Genomic DNA, 21,380 nt, shown 5'->3' on the forward strand with positions numbered 1-21,380 from the left:
AATGAATGCAAGTTTTTCAGAGACATTAAAACAATACTTAAGCTATAACTGCATCTCTGTTTCATTGGTTTCTTCTCCCCACTTGATGTCATTATTCTTTACCATGTATGTGAAGAAACCTTGAGTGAAGCATATGGTAAAATTTCTTTGTAATCATGTCTTTAGTCTATGTTCCAAATTCTGAACTTCTCTTTCCCAAAAAATTGAAACATGCCTGTCTGGACAGCCAATAATACCACTGCATCTTTGTGCAAGAGTGTACTTTCAGTAGTCATTTGTTTTTGACCCATTTCATACATCAGTATGGTAAAGGAGAAGAGTTACTATTGAGATACCATAGATTTACACCAGGGGGGAGTGTGTAGTGTATGGCCTTTTGACGTATATGAAGCAGCAGGATATAAGCTATTTCGATTTAGTTTACTTATTGCTCTCTCTAACAAAAAAACCATGCATTGATTTATTTCTATGCCGTTCTAGTACCATAGTTCCCTATAATACTCACTGGCAACTATAGTTGGCGCATTTCCAATTTCATAATATTAACATGTGCTAGTTTCGTTCTGGAAATTATCTGGGAAAAGGCATCGTAACAGTTTATAGCCAGACAGTCTTTACATCTCTGCACAAAAGTCACTCTCTCTTTAGCTTTCCTTCTGTTCCCTTTTCTCTTAAGGGGCGGCAGGGAGAGAGAGAGAGAGAGAATGCCTGCAGAATATTCACACCTCTCTTTTACAACAACTTAGGGGTGCCATCTTAATTACCTCTGTCTAAATTGACCAGATATATTTTTCAAGCCCTCAGAAAAGCGAAATGCTTGCTGTTGTTCAATGGCCACATTTGCAGATGTCCACAGGCACAACTCCATAGAGTTATGCAGAGTGAAGAATCCTGCTGTATTTTGTTTCAAAGAAAAATGAGGGAGATGGCATCTGTTAACCCCTCTTTCCTGCCTATAACCTCTGCTCGGGCAGACAGGGTGGGTGGGTGTTCAGACATTCCAGTATGTTTTCCTTTTCCATTCCAGCTGCTGATTCTAGCTTCTACAAAATGGAGAATTGGGCTACCAATTCATAAAGTTCCATTTATTTACATTTCTCTACAGATCACACTATTTGGTGCCTACACCTTCCCTCCTGAAACATCTCTGTTGCATTTTTCTGCTGCTCACCCCCACTTCCTCAGGTCTTGCTCACTTCCATACCACACACCTGTCCGCATTCCTCTTCCACACCGTGTTATTTTGCCTCCTGCTTAAGGAGGACTGCAGTTCAAAAGGATTGCAGTAATGAAAAGGCGCCTTTCACATTTCCAGTCCCCTCGTAGGCTGAAAAATAAGGACGATGTCTTAGAAAACAAATGCGTCATGGCAGTCTGATGGGGATGAAACTGTTAAAAAAAAAGGTTCTCTGGGACCTTAAAATGGGGCCAACTGTAGTAGAGTTAGAAGCATTTGTGGGCTATGAGGTGCAGTGGAAAGCAGGAAATGACCACCAGATGAACTTTCAAGCCAGCGGGGTGTAGTGGTTAAGAGCGGTGGACTCGTAATCTGGTGAACCGAGTTCGATTCCCTGCTCGCCCACATGCAGCTGCTGGGTGACCTTGGGCTAGTCACACTTCTCTGAAGTCTCCCAGCCCCACTCACCTCACAGAGTGTTTGTTGTGGGGGAGGAAGGGAAAGGAGAATGTTAGCTGCTTTGAGACTCCTTCGGGTAGTGATAAAGCGGGATATCAAATCCAAACTCTTCTTCTTCTTCTTCAAGAGGAAGGAGAGAGCATGTTGGAAGCAGCCATGTAAGAGGACGACTCACAAAGCACTGTGCAGTTAATGCTGCTAGGTAGGAGAACCAGGAGTCATTCTCTCCACACTGTCAAGAACTGGAACAGTTTTTGAAGCTTACTTTACCTGGGCTCATTGGAGGCCAATGAACACACAAGATGGCTTTTTTGTTGTAGCAAACCTAACAATGCAATTCCATTCATGTTTGCTCAGAAAAAAAGACCAGTTAACTGCAGAGGGTCTGGGGAAATGGGCATTGGATTGTAGCCTAAGAAAGGAAACCTAACTCGGCTGTAAAGATGGCTGTGTACCTTAAGAACATAAGAACAACCCTGGTAGACAAAGTCAAAGGTCCATCTAGCCCGGCATCCTGTTCTCACAGTGATCAACTCAGTGCCCATGGAAACAAGAGGAGCCTGAGTGCAGCAGCAGCAGCAGCACACTTGCCACTTGTGAGTCCAAGCAACTGGTATTTACTAGCATTGGCAGTGGGGTAGAACATCTACACCAGCAGAGCTGGAGGTATGCTAGTGCGGTGGTGCTTACCCATCAGAAATGCCTTGGAATACCAGTGGAAAGCATAGATGTTCCACCAGTGGCTCAGAGGGAAACAGGGTGTGTAGTGGCAGGTATGGATGAAGCCAAACCTAAAGCCTCTTCACTTCCCCAACACACCCACAGAAACAGAACAGCTGTGCCAGCCTTGGGACTGGTGTAGTTAACTCCTTCCCATTGAAGTAAATGGAAGGGAAGAAGAAAAGACTGAACTCCACACTTCCCACCTCATCTACAGATGCACAGCAGGGCAATGAATGTTCTGCAAGCAGATCTGCAAGCTACACACACACACACACACACACACACACACGGCATTTTAAGTTTTGTGTTCTGTGTTTATTGACGGAATTGATCTGCAATGTGTGTTTTAATGTACAAATGTAGCAAGGACTTAGGTATCTCTCTCAAAGTATGTTTTTAATGTGAGGAGGAAATCGTTAAGCAGCTCAAGGTTCTGAAAACTTCCTATGAAATGCTCACATTCCGTGCTGAATTAGCCACAGCCTGATCATAGGCAATTTCACTCTTGTTTTTAGTTGTAAATGTTCAGTTGATTGAAGAGCGTAACATATTAAATGGCTACATGTGTCATTCTAAGTGGTATAATATTCAGTATATCATTTTGAAAATTAGGTGAACAATGTGTATCTTTGTATATGAAACAGTAACATGCAATATGTAAAAAAAGAAAACATTTTCAGCTTCTTTAAAAAAAACCTGCTTTATGAATCAACCTTCAGAATCATGATGGCAACTTTTTGTTCTACAATTACTGGTCATTTGTTTCACAGTGTTTTTATTATGGTTTATATAAGTATTGGCCCACAAATACTGGCATCTGTTTCATGTTGAAATTACTTTAAAACAAACATTTTGGGAACAGAGAGATTATCGCTAAGCTTGACTTTTTAAAAGGTGGTGTTTCACTCGGAGGTTGGTTTCTACATCAGTTTGCGCTGCTCAAGCGAGTAATGTTCGGTCTGTCTTGCATGATAATTTTTCTACTAAAAGGCATGATTGTATAGCCAAAAAATGCTCACACAACCCTATTGTTAAACTTAATATATATGTGGACCACTAACCTATACATATTGCAGCGGGGTGATTTTAATTTAGACAGAAAGGTCTCTGCTTTTTGCAGTACTTCCTGAACATACGCAAATGGCACCACTCATCTGAAATCATCTCTTATGCAACTGTTAATTGTAACGTGTCTAACATCTGAGTACCATGAAAAATTGCCATGGGAGAATGTGCATGGGAGCCATTTCATCCTTTTCTTTTAGAGATCCACACTTTTCTAATTTCTTCATCAATGTTTATTCCATGTTCATAGCTTTTACTTGTATCCATGAAAGTTCTTTGGCATCAGTGAGCCTCATTGTTTATTAAAGGGACCTAACCCTTAATTAAGACTCAATGACCGTTTCCAATTCTGGTGACCAACTGGTAGGACCTGACTGGCTGTGCAGTGTGTGTATGCATGCTGATCCCAGGAATATTTTTAAGATGCTGGGGGCAGAGGAGGGAGCTCAAGATGCTCAGGACATGATTAGTGTTCCTGCTTTCCAGGTGTGTTTTTTACGTTTGCTAATTTAATAGTCATATAATAATGTAACAACTTTCACATTCAATATTGTTGAAATGAGATTATCACAATTATACATAGATTTGAATTTTTTTTAGAAGAAGTAGTAATTGAGCAGAGTAAAAATATATATGATACTTCTAGAATATTAATCAGTCTTGACAACTGTGCCACTTTAGAACATCAAAAGAACCCACCTGGATCAGAGCAAAAGCCTATCTAGTCCAGCATCCTGTTCTCACAGTGGCCAACCAGAGGCCAATGGAAAGAAAGCATAATCAGATTGCACTATCACTCTCCCCACCTGTGATTCTTAGTGTTTTTTGCCTGATCATCCATGTATGTATGTGTGTCAGCCTTTCCCCCATCTATGCCATTGTGTGTGTACACTGAAATAATTCATAGGCAGATGATTCATTTTATAGCCTATATACCATATAATCCAGTGATTAACCATTTACAGGAAACTGAAGGGCTTAAGTTTATTGAAATGAAATAATGCTGCTTCAAAAAACTAGAATAACATTGTGAACATCATGTAGTTCCTTGGTGAAATACTGGTAAAATTAGAGTCTTAGGAGAAAAATTTTGTTTAGCCATAATCTCATTTATGTTCTGAATTCTACATACATAGATGGATTAGATCTGCAAATTGTATCGATCTATCATCTATCTATCTATCTATCTATCAATTATCTCTCTCTCTCTCTCTCTCTCTCTCTCTCTGTGTGTGTGTGTGTGTGTGTGTGTGTAAAATTTATGGATATAGTTGTAGTTTCTTTTAGACTTGTATTTACAGTTTTATTGGCATATGGAAGTACTGAAATGAAAAACACAGCTCAAGTTGCTTTCAGCTCTTTGAAGCAGTTTATAGCATTTCACAACAATAATATGGTCACCACAAAGACATTGGGGCACAGCATTGCATTCATAGAAACATCAGGTTGTGATGTGCTGGGTAATGTTTTTGTATAGAGATATGAGAAGATAATGAGACATGCATTAGAGTGCTGGAAACAGAACTGAATAAACATCTGCAAACATTATTAGGATTTACTTCAGCACCTGTTGGATTGGGGTAGGTTGGCCCTCAATTAAAGCCAAGATATCTGTTTTTATTGTTTAGATTCCATAAATGAATGTACAAGATGTCAAATATGTGGCCAGTAAAAAAGGTATACTTATCTTCAAGTCATATGGAAAATTGTGATGGTATGATTCATAACCCTTTACAAGTATATAATTTGCCCAAAGTATTTGGGGACTGCCTAGATAAAAAGCTAAGATACAGGCTTTCTGGAGGTCAAGCAGGAGGTGATATGACATTGCTACAACAATCAACCATTTCCTGCTGGTGTTGCCCTTTTAAAATGACCACCAGAGACCCAAATATCTTGAAGGCTTGCAATTCCTTCCTTCGCTGAAGAACACCTACAGACTATGCCATCTGCCATGTTATATGGCAGATTTAAATGGGTTCCTGTATCCCAAAAAACTCTGTAATTTCAATCAAACAGAGAATATAATTATGTTCTGAAACATTCCTTGTTTTACAGGCTAAAGAGAAAACTCTTGCTTAAATCACCGACCTGTTCTAACCCAGAGATTATGTGCTTCTTACTGGAAGACCCTACCCCTTTTGTGACTTACAGAACAGCCTTGTTTGCTTTAAGGAAACTAGGAGAAACAAATGAGGGGGGGATTCTTGACATAATAACTGATTTTTTAAATTTCTGTTAGTATTTTATTGTACTTGTAAAATAATTATTTTATTTAAAAATTTTAAGATCAGCAAATTATGTATAATAGATGGCATTCTAACTTTAGTAACAGGGATTTTATCTTAAAACTGTCAAGGTCAATAGCTAGTATTGATGGAGGAATATTTGCGCCAGAGTTCATGAAGAGGATTAACCTTCTTATACTTGGCAGATGCTTTTCAACAAATTGTGACAAACCTACCATACAGCTAGATTTGTAACTTGACACATTAAAGTTCTGTTTGAAAGCCAATGGAACCCAAATGAACAGAGTGAATATTTGCTGCAGGTATACATGAAATTACATCTACATTGCCAGTGACATGCTCAGATGGGGAGACATTTTATCACGTATTCTGAAATGCCCTTTTCACATGCCTGTCATCAAAAGGGAAAAAAATTGATTTGCAAAAAAAAAGAAAAAGAATAATCTATTTACCTGTTGTTATCCCTTCATTTGTGGAAATGCATATTAAGCACATATGTTTTCTGGTGTTTATATTTGCTTTTTGTTGTTAAGTTTTCAACTGAAAGAAGAAAGACACCTGTTTAGGTGTTCAGCTAACCTGTGGTCTCGTCTTGTGTTCTGCTGCTGATCAGATTCAAGGGAATCATTACCAGTACAGAGGAAGATCTCTTTCCCTTCTCCCATGCTGAGACGGCAACACCCACCACCAAAAACCCATGCAGGGCATAGCCCTTACTGGGAGTGGGGAACAAAGAAAGAGGGATGCAGAGCAGACAGGTGGATGTATGCTGGATGCTGAACATCTCCTGGGCCTGCTGCCTTGCAGTGGACTCCAATGGAGTAGCAATGACTTGTGGTAGAATATGATAGCCTACCAGCAAGCTTGCCACTGAGCAACATAGATAGCAGCTGGGGGGTGGGGATAGAATATGAATGTTTAGGAACATTGATGAAATTATTTTCAGCCAATCGTTTTCAAGCTTTCTATCTTCTAGAAATATTACGTGCATCATGGTTTCCACTATAGCTTACGCAACTCCTGTGCATTGCCAAAATTCTGGGGTATGTATCATATTATTCATGCTGGGCACTGACTGCCTGTTGGGCATCACAGTTGTACCACAAAATAGAGAGAGTATCTTTTACCATACACAACACCGTGGTCATGCTTTTTAGGTCAAGATTAGTGCTGGTGGGCAAGCAATTTTTTAAGGGAAGCTTGCTGACCACTACTGAACTGAGGGATTGAGGGATCTCAGATAAACTTCCAAGGAGCCCCAGAGTTCAGCGGGACACAGATTGAAAAGGTCTAGGTTATTGACTTAAATAAGTTATATTCAATTCAGTGGAACTTATTCCCAGGTAAGTGCATAGAATTTCAGCTTCAGTGCAGCCACAGTGATGTGAATGATCACAACATTTTGCTACTTCCAACTTGTTCCTACTGCTGCTACTACTGTTGTCCTGTTTTCTTTTAGAGACGGGCAGCAAGAAGCTAAAAAGCACGATACAGAGAAGCACAGAAACTGGTATGGCAGCAGAAATGAGAAGCCGTATGGTCCGGCAGCCAAGTCGGGAATCGACTGACGGCAGCATCAACAGTTACAGCTCAGAAGGAAAGTAAGTGGATGCTTGCTACAACCAGGGCCATTCCTGCCACTCATTGGGCAAATATCTTTGCTGGCGTCAGGTCTCCGCTAGAGGGTACCAAATGGTCAGTCATTGAGCAGGCCTTCTACTGTTGAGGTTACAACCAAGAGGTTGCCGCAGGGATAGGCAAGTTGTTGAAAAGGTAATGGGGGGGGGGAGGAAAGGAAAGTAGAGTTAGTAGCAGTAATGCCCAGATAGATCAGAAGGGAACAAAATGGTGGCAACACTTATTCATTTCTAGTAAGGGACTGTCCGTATTTTACAGTTGTGTAGACCCAGAATACACTGCATTCAACTAAACATTTTAGCTTCAGCTGGAAAGGAATGTGCTGGTACTCCTTGCCGCTAAGTTCTGTACCAATATCATGACATTCTTCTGAGGAGCTGCTAAAATTAATAAGTTCAAGGTTCAAGAATATTGCATGTGTGTGATTTTGTTTCTCATTTAATTTGCCAGTTACATATTCTGCTGGGCTGTGCGTTTGGTAAAGCAGGACTGTGTCAAAATAATAAGTCACAAAAATCTATTGTTCTGCTATGCTTGTCTCGCCACAGCCTAATATTTCCTGGAGTCCGACTTGGTGCTGACAGTCAATTCAGTGATTTCCTTGATGGACTTGGACCTGCACAGCTAGTAGGTCGACAAACTTTAGCCACTCCTGCCATGGGTAAGATCAGCTTTGTTTTTGTTCATAAGAATATACACCACTTAGCGAGCTCTTTGATTAAATGGTTTATAAATCTTTCTGAATAAATAAAAATAAGGTGTAAACACACATCAGTTTAAGGTGGATTCAGTACATACCAAGTGTGCATAATTTCACAACATCCACATGGAATCATAGAATTGTAGAGTTGGAAGGGAGCCCATCAACCCTGACCACTGGCCATACTAGCAGGGACTAATGGGAATGATAAAATAACAAAAATACTATTAAGGGTAAAGAGTTTGAATGTACATATTTTTATTATATCCAAATCTAGTGAAATAGTTTAAAAACCTGTCCCAGTTTCACCTCTTCATTATCTGCTATAAGACTGCCATCATACTGTGAGGGAACAATGATACCTATTTCCTAAAGAATACCAAACATTGCAAATGTTCTGGATATTAGCATAGAGACCTGGGGTCAGCTGACTTTACCGCAGTATGTTACTGTGTGCTTTGTCATCTGCATTAAGCAGAGTGGGTTATATACTTGAAGTTTTGACCCTGGAATACCACCTAATTACATAGAAGGGAACACATCAATACTTTATTGATGAGCCAGTGTGGTGTAGTGGTTAAGAGCGGTAGACTTGTAATCTGGTGAACCGGGTTTGATTCCCCGCTCCTCCACATGCAGCTGCTGGGTGACCTTGGGCCAGTCACACTTCTTTGAAGTCTCTCAGCCCCACTCACCTCACAGAGTGTTTGTTGTGGGGGAGGAGGGGAAAGGAGAATGTTAGCCGCTTTGAGACTCCTTCGGGTAGTGATAAAGCGGGATATCAAATCCAAACTCTTCAAACTCTTCTTTATTCAAACTGATACGGCTGTTTTGAGTTCCTTTTATCACTCTGTCACAGACTGCTTGTCTAACTTGTTCAGTCATTCTAGGTTTCACTTTCTCCTCCATTTCTTTTTATATCTAATCCATTTCAAACATTTTTATTTCATCCTTCAGCAAGTTTTCAAGCTGATGAACACAAAAAAACATTTTCTTCTTCTTCTTAACCTGGCTTGGATCCAGAGTGGCACTTCCACAAGCAGAAGGACCTTTGATCCTGTGATTTTTGCTAATAAAAGGTGGAAATTTTGCCAGTTCCCTCTTTCTCCCATCCACCATGCCCCAGAACCTCCCATGCAGAGGATCCTCCAGCCCTCCAGATGAGATTTTTAGGGAACACAAGGGGCTCCTTTCTTAGAGAGTGCAAAGGGAAAGGGAAATCAGCAAAAATTACCTTCCCTCCTTACCCATTTCCATCAGGGGAACACCACTCAAGGAATCTCTGGGTCCACCCCTTTCACCTTAAAATTGTGATTAAGCAGGGAAACAGAAATAAACCAACTTACCTACAGGAATAAAACAGAATGGCAGAAACTAATTCCAACATCCACTAAAAGAGAATAAAATGGTGCTCACCTGGTGCTTGAAGCCCATCAAAGCAGGTGTCAGCCAATGTCCCAGGCAGAGTATTCTACAATGAGAATATCACCACTTTAAAGTCCCCATCTCTAGCAATCCCCTGCTTTTCATTCAAATGTAGGGCCACCCAGAGCAGGGGCTCCCTCTGACGGGAGTCTTACTAAATAGACCACCTCATATGACTTCTTTTAAAACCCAGCAGGTCTCTCTCATTCATTCAGATAGATATACAGTCGTACCTTGGTTTTTGAACAGCTTAGTTCTCAAACGCTGCAAACCCAGAAGTGACAGTTCAGGTTTGCGAACTATTTTTGGAAGCCGAATGTCCGAAGGGGCTTCCACGGCTTCCGATTGGCTGCAGTAGCTTCCTGCAACCAAGCAGAAGCCATGCTTTGGTTTCCAAATGTTTTGGAAGTCAAACGGACTTCCGGAATGGATTCCGTTCTACTTCCAAGGTACGACTGTACTCCAGTCAAAATAATAATAATAGATATACTCTGATCAACCAGCTAAATAAGGTGTGTTATAGAAGTCTATTTGGCTGCTTATAAATTCTTATAAACCAAATATAAGATTACATATGAGATCACATTTAACCTACTGATTTTCAGCCAGTGCTTAGGCAGGGAAACAGATCAAGGGACTTCCTTGGGTGATGTCTTATTTCCACCCATTGATGCCTTTATTCACTGAAGTTTCTAACCTAGAAAACCAACACAGACATTTCCCCCTTTAAAGAGAAATATTTTAGAAGGTTTCTATTATACCTGAGATACATCTGAGATATTACCTCTTATCTAGCTGGGAAAGGTCTATGCAGTAACACCCTCTGCTGATGCCTGGTAGGCACCAAAGACTGGATCTGAAGAAATACCATGTGTACTACTTTCTGGGATGTGGTTGCAGAATCATTCCTATGAACTGATTTTACCTATTTTTTCCTGAAGCAGGGTACTAATAGGAGAGGATCATAAAAAAATCCAGCTGATACTGTTGATGTTTTAACTAGCCAGCATAAGACCTGGGAAAGCTGCACTACTAGAGGATGGAGGGCAGTGTTAGCCAAGGCATTTAAATAGAGCAGGCAACATCCAGAGGGAAAATCCTTGTTAAAGTTTCCTAAACAAAACAGTATGTAACTTGAGCAGCAAGAAACAGAGGGTTGTTGTTGTTTTTTATTCTAAATGGTGTCCCACACATCATCCACTGATGTTATTCCACTGGGTTATTTAGTTTAAAATGCAATGGGGGAAAAAAATCTAAAATGAAGCATTAGCAATAAACTGGTAAATTATAGGAAGATCAGGATGAAAATTTTAATATAGGAACAAACAGTGAAAATTCAGGAGGGAGCATAAGGCTTATTTACCCTTCTGTGAGTCATTAGAAGATTATTGTTTTGCTGGTTAATATGACACTCTCACACACCTGATTCTCTTTTAGGTGATATTCAGATTGGAATGGTGGATAAGAAAGGCCAGTTGGAAGTAGAAGTTATTAGAGCCCGAGGCCTGACACAAAAGCCTGGCTCTAAATCTACCCCAGGTAAGAAAAGTTGTGCATGGCGATGGACAAGAGATGTGAAAGTGTGCAATAATTTGGCTTGTTCGGATGATGTAAGGGTTTTCATAGCCTTAAATGCATGTACCTTGTATTATATTTCCTCATCGGCCACAGGCATTTCTTGAAAAGTAAAAGCAGTTACAATATGGCAGAGAGACCTTGTACTGCTGCAGGTCTCACCTTACGTTCTGGGAACAAGAGCCAAACTGGGATGGGTGGATAGGCTTAAGGGTTCAAATCTGTTTTTAGATATCACAAATGGGTTGTTGGAATAATAATAATACTTTATTAGTCTCGTCACAGAGAGGGTAAATCTGGATTCAGTGGAGGGAAATTTGGTCTGGCATTTAGATGCCAGTGACGTCATGTGGATACTGCAAAAAACCTGCATACATGAGGAGCACTAATCCCATAATAAACAACCATCTGGGAGCATGCCCAGCTTGCCCCAGAGTACATGTGGCTGGGAAGGGTCAGGTGAATCCTGTATAACCAGCTCCCTAAAAAAAAGATCCATGTGGCATATATTTGTGACATCCAAGAAAAAAATGGAGGCAGCGACAACAAGGCGTTTATGGGGATCATTGTGCTACTGATACCCAGTTCTATTTCTCTGTGACATCTAATTGGGAAAGGGCATGCAAGACCTGGACTTGGTGGCGGGCTGAATGAGGGGCCACAAACTGACTCTGTAGCTTAGCAAGATGGAGACACTGTGGGTGGCAGCTCCTGAGTCCAGATGGTCCATTGCCTGCTTTGGATGGGGTTGACCTCCCCCTGAAAGAGCAGGTTCATAGTCTAGCGCAGAGCTTTCCAAACTGTGTTGTGAGACGTTAGTGTGATGGCGTGTCACACGAATGCTCCCTGCTCTCCTCCCAGGGCTGGAAAGGGGTTAGTTTAACCTCTGGTTTACTAGTAAAATTGAATTCCTGTGTTGCGAGATGATGCATGTCTAAAACATGTGTCACCAACATGAAAAGTTTGGAAAGCTGTGGTCTAGTGGGTGGCCCTCTTGTCACTTAGGGGCCTTCTACCAGCTTCAACTGCTATGACCTGAATAGCCTGGCCACTGTCGTCTATGCACTCGTAACCTTCAGATTTAATTGATAGAATACGTTCTATGTGGGACTCCCCTTGAGGTTGACCAGGAAGTTTCAGCGAATGCAAAATGCAGTAGCTGAACTGCTCACTGTGGCAGAATATTGCCATCACCACTGCTAAAAGAATTACTCTGGCTGCGTATTAGCTACTGGGATAAATTCAGGGTGCCGGTACTGGTTTATAAAGTTGTTTACTGCTTAGGGCCTGAATACCTACAAGAGTATCTCATTCCTGGACTTCCGGGTTAGCGCCATCGGCTAATGGTGGATTCCCTCCGAGCTCTGGAGGGAATCGGCTCCGCAGGATCCGGGTCTTGCCGCTGCGGTGACGCGGGGACCCTCAGAAATCACAGGCGCTGAAGCCTGTGAACTTGGTGACTCGGCAGGCACCATTTGCGCCCCCCGACCCGCGAAGGAGCCTTTTTAAAGGCTTCGGAACGGGGGACGGGGTGAGCGGCGCGGTGCTGAGAGTCGACTGCTTCTCCTGCGGAGTGAAGCCGCATGCCATGGTCGGAGAGCGCTGACTTCTTCTTGTGAACAATTGGACTCTAAAAGCAACAACCCGTGAGTAATACGGAAATTGGATTTGTAAAGAAAAATTTTTTTTTTGAATTAGGCACGATCGGGGAAGGCGCAAACAGGAAGTCTGTCTCCCCATCTTATAAATAATCTAAAGCAAGGACTAGCTAACTAAGGTCGAGAGAATTTCTTCTTCTTTATTGGGTAAAAGACATTAATTTCACGATTTGGCAGTATAAGTAATTTCACTGGAGGATAAGAGCTAATTTTGAGAGCTGAAGTGCCACCCCCCCGGACCTGGGAGTGATCCGCGAGAGAGCCTGTTGAGGAGATATAGAAGAGTTTGACAGCTGTCAAATTAGCTGTCAAGAAGGAAAAAGAGAACTTTGTTTCTGCTATCTCTGCTGGATATATTTGCTACAATTTGGTTATATTTTGTTGAAAACAAGGAAGAACTGGTACAAACTAACTTGATTTTTGGATTTGAACTGGAAGGAAGATAAAGTAACCAAAATCCCTCTAGAGGGGATTTTGGGACATTACAAGAATGGCTGAAGGAGGAAAAATTCAAGCTAAATTGGACAGAGTGTTTCTTCTCTTGGGAAAGTTACAAGGCCAAATTGATGTTTTGGCTACAAATGTTGCAACTCTGGACTTAACAGTAAACAAATCCATTGAATTTGATAAGGACTCAACTCATGAAGTCCATGCAGCTGGACAAGAAGAGAAACTTGAAAGATTTGAGAGTGTGGAGAAAGCGATATATGTTGTTTCTGAGGAAAAGGAAGGAGGAGATGTAATGTTGCAGATGACAAAGGAGAGCCAGAGGCCTGACATGATGGCTACAAAGGAAAATAAGTACTGGATGATGAAAAACTGTTTTGAATTGAAGAATGGAGAGATCTCCTTATGTGGAGATCTGAAGACCTACGGATTACAAATTTGATTAAGGTGAAAGTTGGAGCTTTTGGGTCATTTGGACTTAAAAGGAGTAAGAAACAAGATTCAGGCTCCACTTTTAAGTATGGAAGTCTGGCTGGAAGAAATATGGACCCTATCGGGACAGAGCTTCTCTGAGATCTGGTGTTTAATATTAAGGACTACCAAAAAAACCGGCAGAGAGGAATTGAGAGAGAATTAAGAGCCTCGGACGTGAGGTCTCCAGGCTGATAGTAGACTAAGACTGATGGACATTTGTTGGGGATTGAAACCGGGAAAGGGGGGGTGGGGTTTGGGAATCCAAAGGGTGCAGAATTATAATCTGTTTTTTTTATTTTGTTTTGTTATTAGTATGAAAATTGGGGAATTCGTGGAAGGGAATTTGGGTCGACTTTAGAAAAAAGTTTTAAGAATGAGTACTGATGTTTAAATACTGATGTTTATAAGTTAAAATTGGTTTGTTTCTTTTTTAAATGAATTAAATATAAAAAGGTCAAAAATTGGGGACAAGAACTTGTTGAATTAACAATTTGAATTGGAATATAAGAAGGGGAGGTGTGGGGAAGTCAGGGAAATATGTTATTGAAAATAAGGATTGTAAACATTATGTATTTTTAAGGTTTTTCCACCTTTATACATTAAAAAAACTCAATAAATATCTTTAAAAAAAAAAGAGTATCTCATTCCTTATATGACCAGCTTTTCAGGAAAGTGCATCCCACAGATACCAACATTTCAGGACGTGCATTCCATACAATGCCAAAATCAGGCCTTTAGTGTACCCTATTGAATTCCTTCCCATTGCATACCAGACAGGCACCATCTCGCTTGTCTTTTTAGCTCTTGTTGTAGACATTCCACTTTCAACAAACCTTTTATTTGCAGGTTTTCATCCCAGGGGCGGAGGAAGGGGGTGCGGTGGGTGTGAGCTGCCCTGGGTGTCACCACTGAGGGGGGTGACAAAATGCTTGGTGGCACTCACCGTGGGGCCTGCAGTACGCCCGAGCCACACGTCTCTCCTGGCAGAGATGCAATGGCTTGGGCGCATGCAGGTTCTGCGCTGCCCAAACGGTCCACCTGCTGCCTCCCCCGCAGCTGAGTGGGAGGAGGCAGGCAGACTCCAGAGGCCCCGCGGTGCGCCTCACCCCTATGGGCAGCTCATCCTGCCCCTGGGTGCACCGCCCCAGGAGCCCGAGCGGCTTCCTCCGTCACTGTTTCATCCAGTTGGTATCTGTATTAGATTTGAAATCAATTATACACATGACATTTTAAAACTCTCATATGTTTGCAATATATATATATATATATAAAAACAAACATAGTGATTTTAGGTTTTTAAGCAGGAGTTTCAGCTGAAACTGAAAGCAGGAGCAGATCACAAAGAATTCACATTGCATTGTGACTACAGTAAAGTCTTTGGACTCTGCATCACTAAGAAGTTTGCAGGACTAAAAGAAAGCAAACAAGAAAAGAGTTTCTTAGTTGGTCCAGCGGTACTTTAGACAAGTCAATAAGATGTAATTTTCCTAGCTTGGAGCACAAAAATTCTAACAGAACCACTGGGATAATGAAAACTACTATTTTCAGCCACCTCTCTGGGGAAAACATTTCATTTTTCAGCTCAGTTCTTCTGTGCTAATGCACTAAACACCCATAAGAAGACCTTCACCTACATATTCCTTCTTCTATAAATAGTTGCACTTTTTTATTGTGGTGTTGTTGTTAAGTACTGTGCATTTCAAACAAATAAGGAATGGGCAACTTCTACCAATACAGTTTCTGTAGTCATCCCTGGGTTATGGCCCACGGAAGGGTTCCTGTGCATTTATAAATCAGAAAAAGAAGGGGGGAAATGGCTTTCTGCTCCCCCAAAAAAGATGTCCCTCTCTTCATTTCCCTCACCCTTCTGTTTGCTATTAAAAGAAAAACCAGTAATGTTTCTTTCAGGGGTTTTTTCTTTATGTTTTTCTTATTAGTTTAAATGATTAAAAACCAATATTACTTGTACTTCACAGCTCCGTATGTCAAAGTTTATCTGTTGGAAAATGGGGCTTGTGTAGCCAAGAAGAAGACAAGGATTGCAAGGAAAACCCTTGATCCTTTATACCAACAGACACTGGTTTTTGAGGAAAGTCCACATGGCAAAGTCCTTCAGGTTAGTAATTATTTCAGCTCATTTCAGCCTCTGATTAACATCCATAGTAAGAAAGCAACTGAAATTCAAATGGTCTTACATAGCCAGGATTTTGTTCAATTTACCGTATCTTGCAATAATATTACCAATTGCCTCCTGTTTCCCCTTTGAAAAATATACCCATTTCCACAAGTGTTTTCATGAGAATATTGTTACAGCTACTGAAAGGCCATCCTTCGTTATGTTAATACCCTGAGATGATCAGCTGAAGTTTCATTAGTGACATGAGATTTTTCTCTTGAATGCTACCAATCTCTCTCCAGCTTTTGGAATGTGAAACCCATTGGAACTTGGGGGACACACCTCCAGCTAAGGAGAGCAGAATCAAAGAGGCAAACGGTGTGGTGCCAGCGTGGTGTAGTGGTTAAGAGCAGTGGACTCATAATCTGGTGAACTGGGTTCAATTCCCTGCTCCTCCACATGCAGCTGCTGGGTGACCTTGGGCTACTCACACTTCTCTGAAGTCTCTCAGCCTCACTCACTTCACAGTTTGTTTGTTGTGGGGGAGGAAGGGAAAAGTGATTTTTAGCTGTTTTGAGACTCTTTAGGGTAGTGATAAAGTGGGATATCAAATCCAAACTCTTCTTCTATTATGAGTTGGCTGAAGCTGTGGCATCACTGGAGGTTTGTTTGGGGAAGAGATGCAGGATTAGCAATGATGCCTTCAGTTTAAAGGAGTGCAGTTGCTCTTACTGTGGACTGCCTGTATATGTGTAAATACAGAAACCATCACAATGATAATGTGAGTCCCTAGTGCTCACCAATCCAAGTGAAACCAAACGTGGTAGTGCTGCTCCTGGAACATCTCACTACCTGGAACTGGAGAGCATGCAACAAGTGCATTTATTTGGGTGTATTGATTTTGTTTGTTGTCCTTACTTGCAGGTGATAGTCTGGGGAGACTACGGCCGAATGGATCACAAATGTTTCATGGGAGTAGCACAGATCCTGCTGGAAGAACTTGATTTGTCCAGTGTGGTAATAGGCTGGTATAAATTATTTCCACCTTCCTCTTTGGTGGACCCAACGTTGACTCCTCTGACTCGCAGGGCTTCCCAGTCGTCTCTGGAAAGCTCAACTGGGCCTCCCTGCATTCGATCTTAGTGGACGCAACAGCAGGTGCTCTCCAACAAAGTCATTATCGCCCAGGATCACCAATGGGGGGAAACAAAGCTATTTACAACAATGAGGAGCATTTATTTATTTTTTTGAAAAGAGACAATCATCACTTCAGTTTTGCCTGTAGTAGTTTATCCAAAAAAAAATAATGTCTGTTTGTTATGAGGTTGGCTTCAATTTACCGAACAAATCAATGTATGAAAATACAGTCGATCCATCTAGCAAAATGTCCCTGAGGTTTATGATAATTATAATGAAGAGGGACCTTTAAGACTGAACTGGAACCGCTCGTTCTCTCCACAATTCCCATTCCCATCCCCACTCCCACCCCCACCCCAAAACCACAAACAGTGTTAACTCCTTGCTCTCTTTCTGTATATGTTATTTCCACTTGGTTTTGCTGTGTTATTTATCCTGCCAGTTTTGTAAAGTCTTCATGATGCTAACAGAGACCCTTCCTTTCTTTTTCTAAACCAAACCAAAAAGGGCTGAAGCACATCTCTGTAAGCATCTCTAAAAGTGTTCACCTTCCAGAGTTATTGTACGATGCCAACAAAACCCCCACTATCCTTTCATTCTGGTTGTCCACCATCTTAACACGTGTGGAGAACCAGAGTAAAACCAACCAACGTTTAGTTCAGTTTTGCTTTATTAATGTTATTGTTATTAAGGAGTTTATCATAATTTTTCATTGTGAGGGGTGGTGGGGAAGTGAATATATTTGCATTATACATCATGGTTTTTGTATGTTTCATTAATACTTTGCATGAAGGAAATTTGCATCTGCAACTATTGCTGAAGACTTGATTAAAAAAAAAAGCAGCTGTGCTTTTTTCATTTTGACATTGACAATTATGTTTGTAAAGCGGTCGTCTTACTGGACCCAATGAGGAAAGTCTTTCCGTTCTAGTGTGTAACTTCCCAAACGTCGACCAGGAATTGAGTTGAGCATCTGACACTTTTCAGCTGTATCCAGGCTTCTCTGATACATGTGTCACTTTTGATACACTTGTCTGCCCTGGTTAGAGCATGGTCTGAGTTGTTAGTTTTCCCACTGGAAATTCCCGTTGAGATACTCTGCACTTAACTAACGTTTTTATTGAATTTAAGTTTACATTTCTTTGAGACTGATGCAAGCACAATGCTTGACTTTTTTAAACAAAGATATCTTACTTTGGAGGGTTTGCAGGGGGGGAGGTACAGTTAAACAACAACAACGTTCATTTGGGTTTTATCTTGGTCTTGAAACCCCCACCCCCGCCTTGTGTTTTTTCTGTAAAATGTGCTGAAAAGCTGCGGGGTGTGCAGGTGCATTGAGAAGTTCTCTCCTTTTATGGGCCATTGATTTTGTGATCTCACAAAATAGAGCAGCATGATTTGGAACTGTTCAAAGCTGCATGCACGTTTTTTGGGTTTTTTTGTAATAAAAAGAAAAACAGAAAAATAAGGAAAAGAAAAAAGAGAGAGAAAAAAAGAAACAATCAAAAAGAGATTATTTAATAATGTATGTTAGTTCCACATAGGCCAGGTTGTGTGTTGCATGTACTTGTACAGTTTGCTCGTAATTACTCTAATGAAGTAACCAAGAAATCTAAGCCATCCATTTTTTCTTATAGACATTTTGCAGGTTTTAGCCAGGCTGCCTGTCAGTCTGGTGCTAAATGTCTATAGATGGACTTTATTTTTTACCCTATGGAAAACGTGACGTAGTACGGACCAAATTCCTTCTAATAAATATTTTGGTGTAGATTCCTACTGTGGGGCTGTAACACATGTAGAAACTGTGTACACAATTAGGTTTTCCTTCATAGACATAACTGCCTGCACCAAGTGAACTATTTATTATGATGATGATTATTTAAACATTGCCAGAACTATTCTGCCCATGTTTCCATGGAGCATAGATTGGTTACTGCTCGACCTGCTGAGCAGGAAGAACTGAAGCACTGGTGCACTACTAGATTCTGTTCTGTCTTTTAGTGGCCAAATAAATAAACAAACTTAATTATAATTCGGTAGTACCTTTCTAGTTTGACCACTTGTCTTAACATTCCCCTGTGCTTTTAAAATGAACTTCCAACTCATGTTATGTAGACATGTTTAATAAAATTTCCTTTACATGTTCAGTGTAGTGGCTGTTTTGTGTTCAGTTATATGTGAAAGTGCCTGTGCTGAAGGGGGGATGGCCTGTGCCCTTCTTCACAGGCGACCGTTCTGTGCTAAAATAAAGAACCGTGAGAAGGGTGGGGTCTTGAAATTGTTCATCAGCGTTCAGCACTTGGACAGCAGAATGAGCAGGAACACATCTCACTGAGTCACAGTTGTCTCCACAATGTTTAAATTATAAATTTGCATAGTCTATTAATGTAAATTAGCACACACAAATTTAAATGTGTCCTCTTTCTTGGTAATTAGGGCTGCCATACGTCCAGAATTTCCAGGGCATATCTGGGATTCGTCAGTCAGAAATAGCGTCCGGGCAGAATTTCCAAAAATCGGTAAAAATGTATGGGGAAACCCAAGCGTAGGGCAACCCATGTCAGAAGTGTTGATTTTGGGGTGAATTTCCTTTAAAAAAAAAATAGCTCAACAACTTTTGTGTCCAGATTTTCACTTTTTGAAATATGGCAGCTCTATTGGTAATGCATTTCCTCTTGGGGGTATAGGAGTCACATGCAGTCACATGTATGGGATGCATGCAGATGTCATCTAAAGATTGTATACTTACTTATCTCCTTAGCTCAGGGTGTCACATAAATCCATACCCTCCAACACTTCTCTGATGAAAATCAGGATGTCCTAAGGAAAAGAGACATTCTGATATCAAATAAGGAACCGGGAGAGCTTCTGAAAATCCGGGACTGTCCCTGGAAAAGAGAGACACTTGGAGGGTCTGGAATCCTGATACACAAAGTTGTCCTTCCATGGCCATATCAAGCCTTGCTCCTGCCCACATACCCAGCCTGGGACTCTGGGCAGAAGAGTGAGGCGGTGCCTCAAGACCCATAGGCTAGCCAAGCCACCTGTGCAAGATGACCATACTACAAGGCTTCCTACAGATATAATACATAGGAAACCAGGCTTCCACACATTGCAGTCTTCGCATCTATAGGCAAAGTAGTTCCATTAGCTCAAGGCTGCACAACGGAACTTTCCCTCCCCATCCTCTTCCCCTCGAAATCTGTTCTGGGAGTTCACCCAACCACCTGGAACAAATTTCGGGAGGGCGTGCACAGGAAGTATAGAGGAAAGGGCAGCTCCCTTGTAGACATGAAAATCCTTGCACTATCAGAAGTACTTGGCGAATTCCCTATGCCACCTTTTTTCTGACCGTGCCCTCTCTTTCTGTTTGCCCTTCCCCCCAAGTGTTTGCCACTCCTCTCCCATTCACATAATGAGGAGAGGCTGGAGAAGCTCACAGTCTGCTTGCTGAGATTTCTCTGCAATTGCAAGATATTAGCAAGACATATGTACACATGAGTGTGCACATACACAAACACATTTGTTCTGGTCTGGGAAAATGACTGAGGCTGCAGTCTGAAGAAAAAAATGTGTATCAGTAGAAGCAAGAGAAAGCAAGACCATAGATGTCAGGCAGCTTATAGTAAAGCAGGGAGATAAGCAACAGAGATGATTCCTCAGCTTAAGAAACATTTGCAGGAGAAACGGGACCCTCGGAACCCACGAAGCTTCTCCTTTTTTCCCTGCACTGGGCTGGTTGATAAGAGGACAGAAGAATCTTGCAAAGTGAGTATGTTTAGTTAGGCCAACACACCTATTCATCTGAACAGCCCTCCTGGAGCAGGCACCAGCAACATGGTCTTTCAGGCCTTCTGACTTATTTATTTAAATCTATCTTTTGCATTTCTTTCAAAGAGCCCCTCCCCCCCCACTCCTCCAATAGAGAACTGGTGCAAAGGTCACAGCAGTTGGTCTACCTGTGGAATGAATGGCTCTGTGTAACTGGGGAAAGGGGGCTTGCAGGAGCTTTCCTCTGGGAAAGCCTGCATTCAACTCTTGCCTTGCTTTCCTTATGTGTCATTGTAAGAATTAATCAGATAAGGTACAAGTTTTATTGTAAGGATATGGGGATCTATTGGTCCATCTAGCACAAGACTTTATTGTGGTTCTGACTGGAAGCAGTTTTCAAGGAGCTTAGGGGAAAAGGTATTTCACTTTCTGTACCCCTCATTCTTGGGAGAAAAGCAATGACAAATCTAGACAGCATCTTAAAAAGCAGAGACATCACCTTGCCAACAAAGGTCCATATAGTTAAAGCTATGGTTTTCCCAGTAGTGATGTATGGAAGTGAGAGCTGGACCATAAAGAAGGCTGATCGCCAAAGAATTGATGCTTTTGAATTATGGTGCTGGAGGAGACTCTTGAGAGTCCCATGGATTGCAAGAAGATCAAACCTATCCATTCTGGAGGAAATCAGCCCTGAGTGCTCACTGGAAGGACAAATCCTGAAGCTGAGACTCCAATACTTTGGCCAACTCATGAGAAGAGAAGACTC

General features: G+C 41.4%; 1 protein-coding gene across 50 annotated transcripts in view; it reads left to right on the forward strand.

Moving 5' to 3' along the window:
* Positions 1-18,990, forward strand: part of RIMS1 (regulating synaptic membrane exocytosis 1) — a 232,049-nt gene extending 213,059 nt beyond the window's left edge. For all 50 annotated transcript variants that reach the window (XM_053381174.1, XM_053381183.1, XM_053381178.1 and 47 more), the window contains 5 exons: positions 7,133-7,274; positions 7,860-7,972; positions 10,874-10,975; positions 15,567-15,706; positions 16,631-18,990. In XM_053381174.1, the coding sequence (XP_053237149.1) occupies positions 7,133-7,274; positions 7,860-7,972; positions 10,874-10,975; positions 15,567-15,706; positions 16,631-16,849 (716 nt within the window). In that variant the 3' untranslated portion in view covers positions 16,850-18,990. The remainder of the gene's footprint in view (positions 1-7,132; positions 7,275-7,859; positions 7,973-10,873; positions 10,976-15,566; positions 15,707-16,630) is intronic.
* Positions 18,991-21,380: the final 2,390 nt, after the last annotated feature.

Source organism: Podarcis raffonei, chromosome 3 (assembly GCF_027172205.1).
Source record: "Podarcis raffonei isolate rPodRaf1 chromosome 3, rPodRaf1.pri, whole genome shotgun sequence".
Classification (NCBI taxonomy): Eukaryota; Metazoa; Chordata; class Lepidosauria; order Squamata; family Lacertidae; genus Podarcis; species Podarcis raffonei.